We start from the raw sequence: 13313 nt of genomic DNA on the forward strand, positions 1-13313 counted from the left end.
ATTTTACAGGAAGTTACCCTTTTATCCTTGTTTTCTTCTGCTTAGGGGTAGTCATCAGCACTTCATGTGTTTTTATTGAGCCTCTTGGGGAACATGACAACATATCAGCACCTTTGTGGTTGACAGAGTGCTAGGTACAGTTTTTCCTCTAAGTGTTTATAAAGTCATCAGTTTTAATCTGACTGCACAGCAATTTGTTTGTGGCTTGTGTTCTTTTAATTACTAATTGATGGCAGAATTTTATTTTAAAATTGAAGTTTAGAAGCTTTTAATATTAACTTAAAATTTTAAAAACCGAGTTATTTTTTAAAGTAAATTAGTCCATACCACAAAATTTCCCTTGGGATTTTTTTCTTTTTCTTTTCTTTCTTTTTTTTGCGGGGGCGGGGGGTCCAAACTTCACTCAAGGTCCTACAATAAAATCTACTAAAATGTGAATTCAAGGCCAGATTTTAAAAAGGATCTTTTAAAAAAGATGTTAGTCTTATACTTTTCTTGTAATGGCAGACTTGGCAGCCCCATTTACTTTAATACCATCTGTGCTGGGCACTAATTCTGCTGGGTTGGCCATAGTAAGATTTTGTCAACAGATTATTTATCATTGTTGTAATGGTACATAGCAGATGTGCATATTATGTAATTAAATATAAAGTTAAATGTTACTAATAGGGTGATCCATAAGATTAGACATATTCTCTCATTCTAATTAGATGCTTTGCTTTTCTATACCTGCTACAAAGTCGGAGTGTAGAAGTTTGTACACATAAATACTAAATAGAGATATTTCTACTTTAAAAGTATTTTCTTTTCCATTAATGGAAGTTTTATTTAAGATCTTGTATAATACCATTTCTATATTAGTTTTCAGTAAATACTTTTTGACTGGAATCTAAACTTGAAGGCTTTAATCAACTTTTATGTTCTATTCAGCATCGCTTTTCTGGTGGATGAAATCCTCAACATCGTACATAATCTCTTTCAGAAGACTTCACTTATCTAAAATTTCAATGAACTCTTAATCTACAGACTTTTCCCTTTGCATGCCACTTTAGTAGAAAGAGGCAAATTAAGATAAATAAAGTTGATGAGTACATTCTCGGGGTATTGTAGAAGTGATAAGAAGACCTAGATTTCAATCTTTATTTGCTATTTATTAACTGTATAACCTTGAGCAAATAATTTAAACACTTTAATTCTGTATCCATATCTCTAAAATGAATTATGAGTTATGTGTAGATAAAATTTTAGTAATAGGCTAAAACTGCTTAATAAACTAAAGTACTATATAAATCAAGGGTAGTATTTACATAAATTAATTAATTCCAGCATCTGTAATCCCTTGAAAGTAAAATTAATATCCTGAACAGTGCTTTGGAAACAAGATAATCCAGTGAAGATTATTATGGTTAGTATATTCTAATTACTCAGTAAAGTCCATTTGTTATGTATTTTAGAAATGTTTTCAAGAATAAGCATCGAAAAATAAGATTTCTGATGACTTTTATTTACTAGGTCATACTGTTCACCTGAACATATAATTCCATAAGTATTTCCATTTCTGAAAGTTCAAATATCTAATGAGTGTTTATATGGAAAGCCTTTCATATAGTATACTACTATTATACATCTACATGAAGATTTTACTAAATGTTCAAAATTACATAGAAGAAAAATACTTGAATATTCAGTATTTTTTTTAGAAAGCATGTAAAAAAATCTCTTTAGTCTAGCCCCAGTGGGTTAAAGCCTCTGCCTTCGGCTCCAGTCATGATCCCAGGGTCCTGGGATCCAGCCCCGCAGCATCGGGCTGTCTGTTCAACAGGGAGCCTGCTTCCTCCTCTCTCTCTGCCTGCCTCTCTGCCTACTTGTGATCTCTGTCTGTCAAATAAATAAATGAAATCTTTAAAAAAAAAAATACTCAAACAGTCTTTCAAAATTTAAGCAATGAATAATATTGATAGTTACGTTAATCTCTTTTAGCAGATCAGGATCATTTTAAACAAGTTCATCTTCCAGCTTATGTATTCCAGAATGTGTCATGTGCTATATTTATAATTGTATTAATCTTCAGTTACTTTGTTAAAAACCACTATGTAGGTTTTTTCAGATTTCTTTTTATCTACTATTAGTACTTTTAAGCAGAAAGGAGTACATGTATATTGAAGTAAAATTTCAAAATAAGGTGACATTTTGGTAATGTTTAGTTTAACTTTTTAAAATTTCAGTGTTTTTGAAGAAACTGACACAGATTTACAAGAGCTTCAGGCCTCTATGGAACAGTTACTTAGGGAACAACCTGGTGAAGAATACAGTGAGGAGGAAGAATCAGTCTTAAAGAACAGTGACATAGAGCAGACTGCAAATGGGACAGATCTGGCAGATGAGGATGACAATCCCAGCAGTGAAAGTGCCCTAAATGAAGAATGGCACTCAGGTACATAGTAATGATCGTGGGGCTTTTTTTTTTTTCATTGTATACACATATTTCAATCAGAGTATTTTTCTGGTACCTGATAGGAAGTTCTCTAATATAAATAAAACTGAAGTATCCTTCTGTGTCTCTGACTTTTATTCATTCTTTTTCTTTTCACACAAATGCCCATATACATTTGTTCCATTTCTTTCCCATCAAATTTTGGAAATGCTTTTGAAACATTTTTATTGTTTTCTTATCTTTCTTGACTTATTTTTCTAGTACTAAAGATAACATAAAGTGCTTGGACATGTACATGACATAAAACATATATAGCATTTATAATACTTTGTAAATGTTTTACTGAAGTTTTATAATATGTAGCATAAGTCATCTGCCTCCTGCATGCTTTTTCATGCTTTAGCTCATGTTTAATGTCAAATTTTTAAACACAGTTATGGTTGGTTTGCTGCAGCACAGAACATATGGGTATGCTTTTTTCATTTTTTACTTCGTTAGAATGTTTTTAATCTGGTTTACTGTTTATGTCTATAAAAGAAAAGATTCCCAAAGTAACAGTCTTGTTAAGACATTTGTATATACATTGATTTCCTCCATAAAAGACAATAATTGTAATGACAAAACCTTATATATTGTAAGTACAAGTAGTCTTTCAGTGACGTCACTCATCAAAAAGAATTTTAGTCTGTTAGGGTAAGAATTATTTTATTCATTCTTTTTTATTTTTTAAAGATTTTATTTATTCTTTTTAGTCATAAAATATCTTCTTTTAATTTATGTTTTTTAGATAACAGTGATGGTGAAATTACTAGTGAATGTGAATACGATAGTGTCTTTAACCATTTAGAGGAACTGAGACTTCACTTGGAGCAGGAAATAGGCTTTGAAAAATTCTTTGAGATTTATGAGAAAATAAAAGTAAGTAAAATGTCAATTAAAAAACGTTTTAAGTTTGGGGCATCCAGTTCATGATCTCGGAGGCCATGAGTCCAAGCCCCACCTTGGATGTAAAGCCTACTTAAAAAAAAAAAAAATTAATTTTGAAATATGCTCTTTTTGAATTATTAGTGAAATATCAGTGATTTTTATAGGTCATTGGATTTATTATAAATAATAAAGTCTCTAGAGAATGTTAATAATCATATTTTTATATTTGGAAATTTGGTATAGGCTATTCATGAAGATGAAGATGAAAATATTGAGATTTGTTCAACAATAGTTCAGGATATTTTAGGAAATGAACATGAACATCTTTATGCCAAGATTCTTCATTTAGTCATGGCAGATGGAGCCTATCAAGAAGGTAAGATTTCCTGTCTTTGTATCTTAAGTAAATGTGCAAAAAACAGGATGACAAATGTAAATTGCTGAGCTTTTTTATCTCCTGCATTTTGGTGAAATCTATATTGGAATCATATCCCAGTACTTATGAGCAATTATAAAATTAATCATGTCATATACATTAACTGATTCTGTCATTTTTATTGACTTAAGTCCTTTAAGTTCTTATTTTACATAATTTATAAGTAACATTTGAATGAGTTTTTTTTTTTTAACGACTCCTTATTGGACAGCTCTAGAAATTAGAATACTTTCTTATCAATGATGTAGATAAATGTAGATAAATCAATGATGTAAACTTTTAAACATACATGCTTCAGCAATATGTACAATTTCTTCTAAGTAATACCAAATATAACCTCTTCCATTCACAGTAAATGGAATTCATTTATAGTGATTTGGAAGTAAACCATTTTTATATTTGGAAAATATTTACCTATAGAATCACTTTAAAAATATTAGAACTTTACTGAAAATTATTAAAGTTAAAAATGGTGTTTCCCCTTAAATTTAGTCAAGAGCCCTAAACATGGTACCAGACCAGTGGTATAATCCTGACTCTGTGACAAGCTAGTAATGTGACATTAAGTGATGTAAGTTTCAGTTTCCACTGCTATAAAAGGGTGATCACTATTTCAATATACTATGAATTGTTTTGAAAGTACTTATCAAGTGCTTTTGTAGCCTAGTACTTTATTACTATGGACATTAAAAGATGTAGTCTTTGTTTACATGTTGAATTTGGAAGATGAGACCTAAGTATATGAAAGTGTTGAACTATGTATAAAATGCATATTCTAAAATACTTTTCAGTGCAGTAGGAATTAGACAAGAGAAGCTTGGATTGTAAAAAATGGAAAGAAATCTAAAGCCATAACTTGTCACAAAACAGTGAAAATTAATGTATATTAGAGTTAATATTGGAAGCTTCTTATTGAAAATAGTCTTCATTGTATGGAAATTTTGAATCACTGCATTGTGCACCTGAAACTAATATTACATGTATGTTACCTAACTGGAATTTAAATTAGAAAGTTAGTCTTTGTGATTAGATACTGTAAAGTGTTTAAAATACATGCATAGAGGAAATCATTGAAGATTCGTGAAGTGAAAGAACTGACAGAATGAAGGAGACATTTTATAAAGTTCAGTCTCATAGTAGTATTCTGGATAACTTGGAGGGAACTGAAATTGCAAATAAGATCTGTTTTGAAGCTGTAGATGCCTTTTGGGCACAAGATGGTGAATACCTGGATTTAGTGTTCATACAAGTGGAGCATTAATACTCAGATCAGGTATTTCGAGCCAGGCTTTCAATAAAAGTATTTGATATATTGACTCATGAAAAATCAGGTTTCCTAAAATAAAATTCAAGAATGTCTTTTATTTTAGGAGCAACTTTACTTAGTTAGGTTATATACTTAATTTACATTGACCATAAAGCTCAGCCAAAAAAAAAAAATGTTCTTGAGTTGGTTAAATGTAAGTAAAAATCTTCTAAAAACTCTAATAGTTATTATTAAGTCAAAACCAGAATATTATCAGGTACAGTGAGTACTTTTACCTTATAGATTCAAAAACCACTGCATCTTCATTAGTATTCTTACCTTAACAAAATAACTATCAAGAAAATGTTGGGGTCATTAGCAACAAGTAGTGGATTTAATATACGCCAGTAATTAGTACTGCACATGTTATTAATTGTGATTTTCTTTAGCCCATTTAATAATTAAGATGATCACAAATAGGCAAAAACAGAATAATCTTTCATATGTATGGTAGTGCTATAAAACCTAGCAAAAGAAACTTAAAGGAGCTCCTTTCTTTTCTTTTTAATTTTTTTATTTGACTTAAGTTGACACACAATTTTATATTAGTTTCAGGTGTATAGCATACTGACTTGACAAATTTATACTTTATGCTATGCTCACCACAAATATAGCTACCATCTGTCACCAAACAATACTGTTACATCATTAATTATATTCCTTATACTATGCCTTTTCCTCCCATGATTTGGTAATTACATAACTGGTAGCCTGTATCCCCAACTCCTCTCACCCATTTTGCCTGTCCTCTCAACCTTGTCTCTGGCAACCATTAGTTTGTTTTCTGTATTTGTAAGTCTGATTCTGCTTTTTGTTTCCTTATTCTCTTTATTTATTTTTAGATTCTACACATGAGTGGAATATGATATTCCTCTTTCTCAGTCTGACTTAGTTTACTTAGCAAAATACCTCCAGTTCCATTTATGTTGTCACAAAGGACCCGCTCTCATCCCTTTTTTATGGCTGTGTGATATTCCACACACATACAACATCATATCCATTTGTATATTGATGAACACTTAGGTTGCTTCCATATCTTGGCTATTGTTAATGCTGCAATAAACATAGGGATGCATATATCTTTTTTTTTTTAAAGATTTTATTTATTTATTTGACAGAAATTACAAGTACACTGAGAGGCAGGCAGAGAGAGAGAGAGAAGGAAGCAGGCTCCCTGCTGAGCAGAGAGCTCAATGCGGGACTCGATCCCAGGACCCTGAGATCATGACCTGAGCCGAAGGCAGTGGCTTAACCCACTGAGCCACCCAGGCGCCCCTGGATGCATATATCTTTTCGAATTTGTGTCTTCATTTTTTTCTGGGTAAATACCCAGTAGTGAAATTGTGTGTAAATTTTTAAAGAGCTTCCATTACTGTTTTCCACAATGGCTGTGCCAGTTTACTTTTTACCAGCAGTGTGTGAGGGTTCCTTTTTCTCTATATCCTCACCAGTACTTGTTATTTCTTGTCTTTTTGATATTAGCCATTCTCACTTATGTAAGGTAATATCTCATTATGGATTTGCATTGCTCCAATGATTAGTGATATTGAACATCTTATCATGTGCTTGTCAGCTATCTATATGTCTTTGGAAAAATGTCTATTTATATTCTCTGCCCATTTTTAAATCAGATTATTTGGGTTTTTGTTTTTTTGGTGTGGGGTTGTATAAGTTGTTTGTATATTTTGGGTATTTACCCCCTACCAGATATATCATTAGCAAATATCCTCTCCCATCAAATAAGTTGCCTTTTTCTTTTGTTGATGGTGTCCTTTACTGTGCAGAAGCTTTCTATTTTGATGGAATCCCAATGGTTTGCTTTTGCTTTTGTTTCCCTTCCCTGAAGGGATATATCTAGAAGAATGTTTCTCTGGCTGATGTCAGAGAAATTCCTATTTTCTTCTAGGATTTTTATGGTTTCCAGTCTCACATTAGGGTCTTTAGTTTATTTTTGTGTATAGTGTTAGGACATTGTCCAGTTTCATTCTTCTACATGTAGCTGTCTAATTTTTCCACCAGCATTTATTGAAGAGACTATCTTTCTCCATTATATATTCTTGCCTCCATTGTCATAGATTAATTGGCCATATAATTAAAGGTTTATTTCTGGGCTCTTTATTTTCTTCCATTGATTTATAGGTCTCTTTTGATGCTAGTACCATACAGTTTTGATTACTACACGTTTGTAGTATATCTTGAAATCTGGAATAATGATACCTTCAGCTTTGTTTTTCTTAAGATTGCTTTGGCTATTTGGGTTCTTTTGTAGTTGATACAAATACGAGTATTTTAGTTTTGTGAAAAATACTCTTGGTATTGTGTCAGGGATTACATTGAATTTGTAGATTGCTTTGGGTAATACATTTTGGCAATATTAATTCTTCTACTTCATGAACATGAACTGTCTTTCCATTTGTTTGTGTCATCTTCAGTTTCTTTCATCAGTGTTTTATAGTTTTCAGAGAACAGGTCTCTCACCACTTTGGTTTATTCCTAGGTATTTTATTCTTTTTAGTACAGTTGTAAATGGAATAGTTTTCTTCAATTCTCTTTCTTCTACATCATTATTAGTGTATAGAAATGCTACCAATTTCTGGATATAAATTTTATATCCTGAGACTTTACTGAATTGTTTTTTTGTCTAGTACTTTTTGGTAGAGCCTTCAGGATTTTCTTTGTATACTATCACATCATCTGCAAATAGTGACAGTTTAACTTTTTTACCAATTTGGATGCCTCTTATTTCTTTTCATCATCTGATTGTTGTGGCTAGAACTTCCTGTTCTGTTGAGTAATAGTGGAAAGAGTGGGCATAACTTGTCTTGTTTGTGATGTTAAAGGAAAAGCTCTCAGTTTTTCATCATTGAGTATGATGTTAGCTATGGAGCTTTATTATGTTTAGGTTCCTTCTAAACCTATTTTGTGGAGCGTTTTTATCATGAAGGGATGTTGAATTCTATAAAATGGTTTTTCTGCATCTGTTGATGATCATGTGATTTTTATCCTTTGTTTTGTTAATGCAGTATGTCACATTGATTGTTTTGTGAATACTGAACTGTCCTTGCATCCTTGGAATATCATGATAGATGATCGATCCTTTGAATGTATTGTTGAATGCAGTTGGCTGGTAATTTTTGCATGTTCATTAGGGATATTGGCCTGTAGTTTTTTTTCTTTTTATGGTATCTTTGTCTAGTTTTGGTGTGAGGGAAATGCTAGCCTCACAGGATGTATTTGGAATCTTTCCTTCTTCTTCTGTTTTTGGAATAGTTTGAAGAGAATAGGTATTTAATTCGTTAAATGTTTGGTAGAATTTGCCTGTGACTCTAGCTGGTTCTGGGCTTTTTTTTTTTTTTAAAGATTTTATTCATTTATTTCACAGAGAGAGACACAGCGAGAGAGGGAACACAAGCAGGGGGAGTGGGAGAGGGTGAAGCAGGCATACCGCTGAGCAGGGAGCCAGATGCGGGGCTTGATCCCAGGACGCTGAGATCACGACCTGAGCCAAAGGCAGATGCTTAAGGACTGAGCCACTCAGGCGGCCCTGGACTTTTATTTTTTAAATATAAATTCAATTTATTTACCAGTAATCTGTTCAGATTATCTATTTCTTCCTTACTCAGTTTTGGAAGATTGTATGTTTCTAGGAATATATCCTTTTCTCCTAGTTGTCCAATTTGTTAGCATGTGATTTTTCATAGCATTCTCTTATAATCCTTTGTATTTCTGTGTTGTCAGTTATTACTTCTCTCTCATTTTATTTTATTAATTTGGGTCCTTTCTCTTTTTTCTTGATGAGTCTGGCTAAGGATTTATCAATTTTGTTTATCTTTTGAAAGAACCAGCTCTAGGTTTCGTTGATTTTTTTTTTTCTATTGTTTTTTCAGTCTCTGTCTTATTTTTTCCTGCTCTGAATTTATTATATTCCTTCCTTTAACTCAGCTTGGGCTTTGTTATTTTTTTGGTTGCTTTAGGTGTAAGGTTAGATTGTTTATTTAAGCTTTTCCTTGTTTCTTGACATAGGCCTCTGTCACTTTATTTCCGTCTTAGAACTGCTTTTGCTGTGTCCCAGAGATTTTGAAGCATTGTGCTTTCATTTTCATTTGTTTCCATGTAGTTTTTGGTTTCTTCTTTGTTTCGTTAACCCATTGGTTGTTTAGTATCATGGTGTTTAGTCTCCATGTGTTTGTTTTTTTTTCCATTTTTATCTTGTGATTTATTTCTAGTTTCACACTGTTGTGGTCAGAAGAAAATCCATGGTATGATTTCATTTTTCTTAAATTTACTAAGGGTTGTTTTGTGGCCAAACATGATCTATTCTGGAGAATGTTTTATGTGCACTTGAAAAGAATATGTATTCTGTTGTTTTGGTATGGAATGTTCTGTTTATCTATGATGTCCTTCTGGTTTAATGTGTCCTTCAAAGATACTCTTTCCTTTTGATTTCCTGCCTGGATGATCTAGCCATTGATGTAAGTGGAGTGTTAATGTCCCCTACTATTATTATAATACCATCAGTTTCTTTATGTCCATTAATATTTGCTTTATGTATTTAAGGTGCTCCAGTTTTGGGTGCATAGAAGTTTACTATTGTTAGATCCTCTTGTTGGATTGACCTCTTTATCATTATGTAATGCTTTTTGTCTCTTGTTGTTTTATTTTATTTTATTTTTTATTTTTTTAAAGTTTTTTGTTTTTTTTTTTATTGGAGAGAGAGAGAGATAACAAGAGAGAGGATGAGCGGGGAGAAGAAGGAGAAGCGGGCTCCCTGCTGAGCAGAGAGCCTGATAAAGGGCTCAATCCCAGGACCCTGAGATCATGACCTGACCCAAAGGCAGACACTTAACTGACTGAGCCACCCAGGAGCCCTTGCAGTCTTTGTTTTAAAGTCTATTTTGTCTAATATAAAACATTGCTGCCATGGCTTTTTTTTTTTTCCTTGCTTCCCTTTGCTCAGTGAATATTTTTCCATCCCTTCACTTTCAGTTTATATGTGTCTTGAGATCTGAGGTGACTCTTTTGTAGGCAGCATATAGATGGGTTGGGTGTGTGTTTTTTTTTTTTTTCTTTTTTTTAATCCATCTCACCACGCTGTATCTTCTGATTGGACCGTTTAAGCCATTTACGTTTAAAGTAATTGATATGTATGTACTTACTGTCATTCTCTTGTTTTCTGCTGATTATTATAGATGTCTGTTCCCTTCTTCTCTGCTATCTTTCTTTGTGATTGATGAATTTCTTTAGTATTATGTTTGACTTTTTATTTTATTTATTTGTGTATCTATTACAGGTTTTGAGTTTGTAGTTACCATGAGGATCATATATAACATCCTAAGTATACAGCAGTCTATATTAATTTGATGGTAATTTAAGTTCAAACACATTCTTTAAAAACTTTTTTTCTCCCTCCTCCACATTTAATGTATGTGTTGTCACATTGTACATCCTTTTCATCATTTTCTTATGTCTAATTTTAGCTATTTCTTTTCAACTTAAAGAATTCCCTTCAACATTTCTTATAAGGCTGATTTAGTAGTAATAAATTCCTTTATCTTTTTTTGTCTAGGAAACTCTATCTTTCCATCAAATGTGAAGGATAATTTGCCAGGTAGAGTATTCTTTGTTTTAGGTTTTTTCCTTTCAGCATCTTGAATATATTCTACTTTCTTCTGGCTTGCAAAATTTCTACTGATAAATTAGCTGAGAGTTTTATTGGTTTTCCTCATAGGTTTTTTTTGTTTCTCTCTTGCTGCCATTAAAAATCTTTCTTCATCCTTAACCTCTGACATTTTAATTATTATGTGTCTTGGTATGGACCTCCTTGGAACTCCTTCTGCTTGGACTTGAATGTCTATTTCCTTTCCCACGTTAGGGAAATTTTTAGCTATTATTTCCTCAAGTAAGATTTCTGTCCCCTTCCTCCTCTTCTTCTTCTGGGACCCCTATAATGTAAATGTTTGTTTGCTTGATGTTGTCTAAGAGATGTCTAAACCTATCCTCATTTTTAAAAAATTTTTTCTCTTTTTGTCATTCAGCTTGGATGCTTTCCATTTCCCTGTCCTCTAGATTACTGATTTGTTCTTCCATATCCACTAATCTGTTGATCCTTAAGGGAGCTGTTTTCCTTTAAAGAAGTGTTGAAGAACTGTAACATCACTTTGGGGGAAAAATGTCAGAACTTAATAGGCAAATAAATAGTAGTTTCTTTAAAGTAGAGATATAAGTTTAATTAAGATTCTCCATTACACAAAATATCCTGGAACTTTTGGAATTTCACTGATAGCTTATATACCAGGTTCTTTTGATAGTCTTTTTTTGTATGAGTCTTTATTCTGGGCACATTTAGGATTTTTTTTTTGGACAAAGTTTTAAAGTTTCTTGAAGTCAAGCTTAGTGAATGAAGTGGGAATCAAGATATATTTGTGGTCTTAGAGTTTTTAGGTATCTCACCGTGAAGTAATGAGCTTAATTTTTTAAAGTGATTTGAAAACTGATTGAATATTTTGAACAAGAATTCTGTTCTAGAATATCTGTCAAAATTACTTTAAAGATACAATTAGTATGCTAAAGTGATTTGAGGATTTGAGATTTTTAAAATGTTGCTTAATTTTAGCAATACAAATTTTTATAAAGTTTATATTCTATCTTGTCAAAAAATTTAATGTTGCACTTAAAAATATATAGAGTACAAGGGCTTGGGAAAGTCAGCATTTCAGGCAAATGAGCATAAGCAATGATCATTAAGCCAAGAATGAGGTGAGAATACAAAGTTAATGTTCAAAGGGTCTCTACATTTTGTGAGAATAGGTCATAAATTTGGTGCTTATCTTTCTAGCAAAGCAGGAAACCTAATTAATTATATAAGTCACTGTTCTTGAGACAAAACATATCACTCGGAAGTCAGCTATTTTTAGTATTGAAACAAAAGAATAATTTCCCCATGATTCTTTTTTTTTTTTTTTAAAGATTTTATTTATTTATTTGACAGAGAGAGATCACAGTAGGCAGAGAGGCAGGCAGAGAGAGAGGAAGGGAAGCAGGCCCCCTGCTGAGGAGAGAGCCCAATGCGGGACTCGATCCCAGGACCCTAAGATCATGACCTGAGCAGAAGGCAGCGGCTTAACCCACTGAGCCACCCAGGCGCCCCAATTTCCCCATGATTCTTAAAAAGAGGGTACAATTGTATAGTATTCCTCAAATTTTAATAACTTGTGGATTCCTTTAAAGAGGATATGTTTTAGACTTCAAGAATCTAAGTCCATAGACCTTAGTGAAAAACTCAAGTCTTAGTCTTTCAAAATATCTGTCAGTTGAGAACTACTACTGTAAAACAGATGGTTTTCCTTTAAATAATGAAATACTATTTTTGTTTTCAAAATTAATACATAAAATGTAAACATTATCTGAAACTTTAATATTTCTGATTTTATTGAGGTCTTGGATCCTATTTTATAAAACAATGCTATATAGTGAACTAAAAATTATCTTCAGTAATTTTTACAGTATTTGGATTTCATGGGCCTCTTTCTCATAATATGACATAGTATAATTTAATGGCATGAAGTCAGAGAATGACTCCAGTTAAATTAATCTGAGAAGAATACCAGTCTAGTTATATTCATATTCAGACTGTTTATCCTTCGGGCAGTTCCCTGTAAGTATCGCTTCAATAGTGCTTTCTGTGAATAATCAGCAGTGTGCTTGGGATTCAACTTTGCTTGACAAATATTTGGAAAACCTTTATTTGGTATTCCTCCTTAAGCTGAGAACAGTTGGCTGAGGCACAGGGTAGAATTGACATGTTTTTTGGATAGTTGAGTGGCTTCAAAAGGATACATGCCTATGTAGGAGGCTGTCTCTCTTACATAGAAACCTCATACATAGAAACAGATAGAAGAGTTAGGCAAAATAGGAGATGGAGGAATATGTCCCAATTAAAGAATAAGACAAAAATCCTAGAAAAAAAGAACTGAAGAAAATGAAGATAAGCAGTCTATCTGATAAAGAGTACAGCATAATAGTCATAAAAATGCTGACTGAACTCAGGGGAAGAATGGTTAAACACAATAAGAATTTCAAAAAAGAGAAAATAAAAGAAAGCAATCAGAGAGGAAGAACACATTCACAGAAATGAAAAACACACTTGAGAGAATAAATTAGCAGATTAGATGATACTCAGAACACATCAGTGAACTGTAAGACAGGAATAT

The 13313-nt window shown here is 32.4% G+C and overlaps 1 protein-coding gene across 6 annotated transcripts in view; it reads left to right on the top strand.

Annotated features, from left to right (window-relative positions):
- Positions 1 to 13313, top strand: part of NEK1 (NIMA related kinase 1) — a 216186-nt gene that overhangs the window by 192331 nt on the left and 10542 nt on the right. For all 6 annotated transcript variants that reach the window (XM_032332563.1, XM_032332561.1, XM_032332564.1 and 3 more), the window contains 3 exons: positions 2226 to 2434; positions 3222 to 3352; positions 3605 to 3737. In XM_032332563.1, the coding sequence (XP_032188454.1) occupies positions 2226 to 2434; positions 3222 to 3352; positions 3605 to 3737 (473 nt within the window). The remainder of the gene's footprint in view (positions 1 to 2225; positions 2435 to 3221; positions 3353 to 3604; positions 3738 to 13313) is intronic.

This window comes from Mustela erminea, chromosome 2, assembly GCF_009829155.1.
Source record: "Mustela erminea isolate mMusErm1 chromosome 2, mMusErm1.Pri, whole genome shotgun sequence".
In the NCBI taxonomy this organism is placed as follows: domain Eukaryota; kingdom Metazoa; phylum Chordata; class Mammalia; order Carnivora; family Mustelidae; genus Mustela; species Mustela erminea.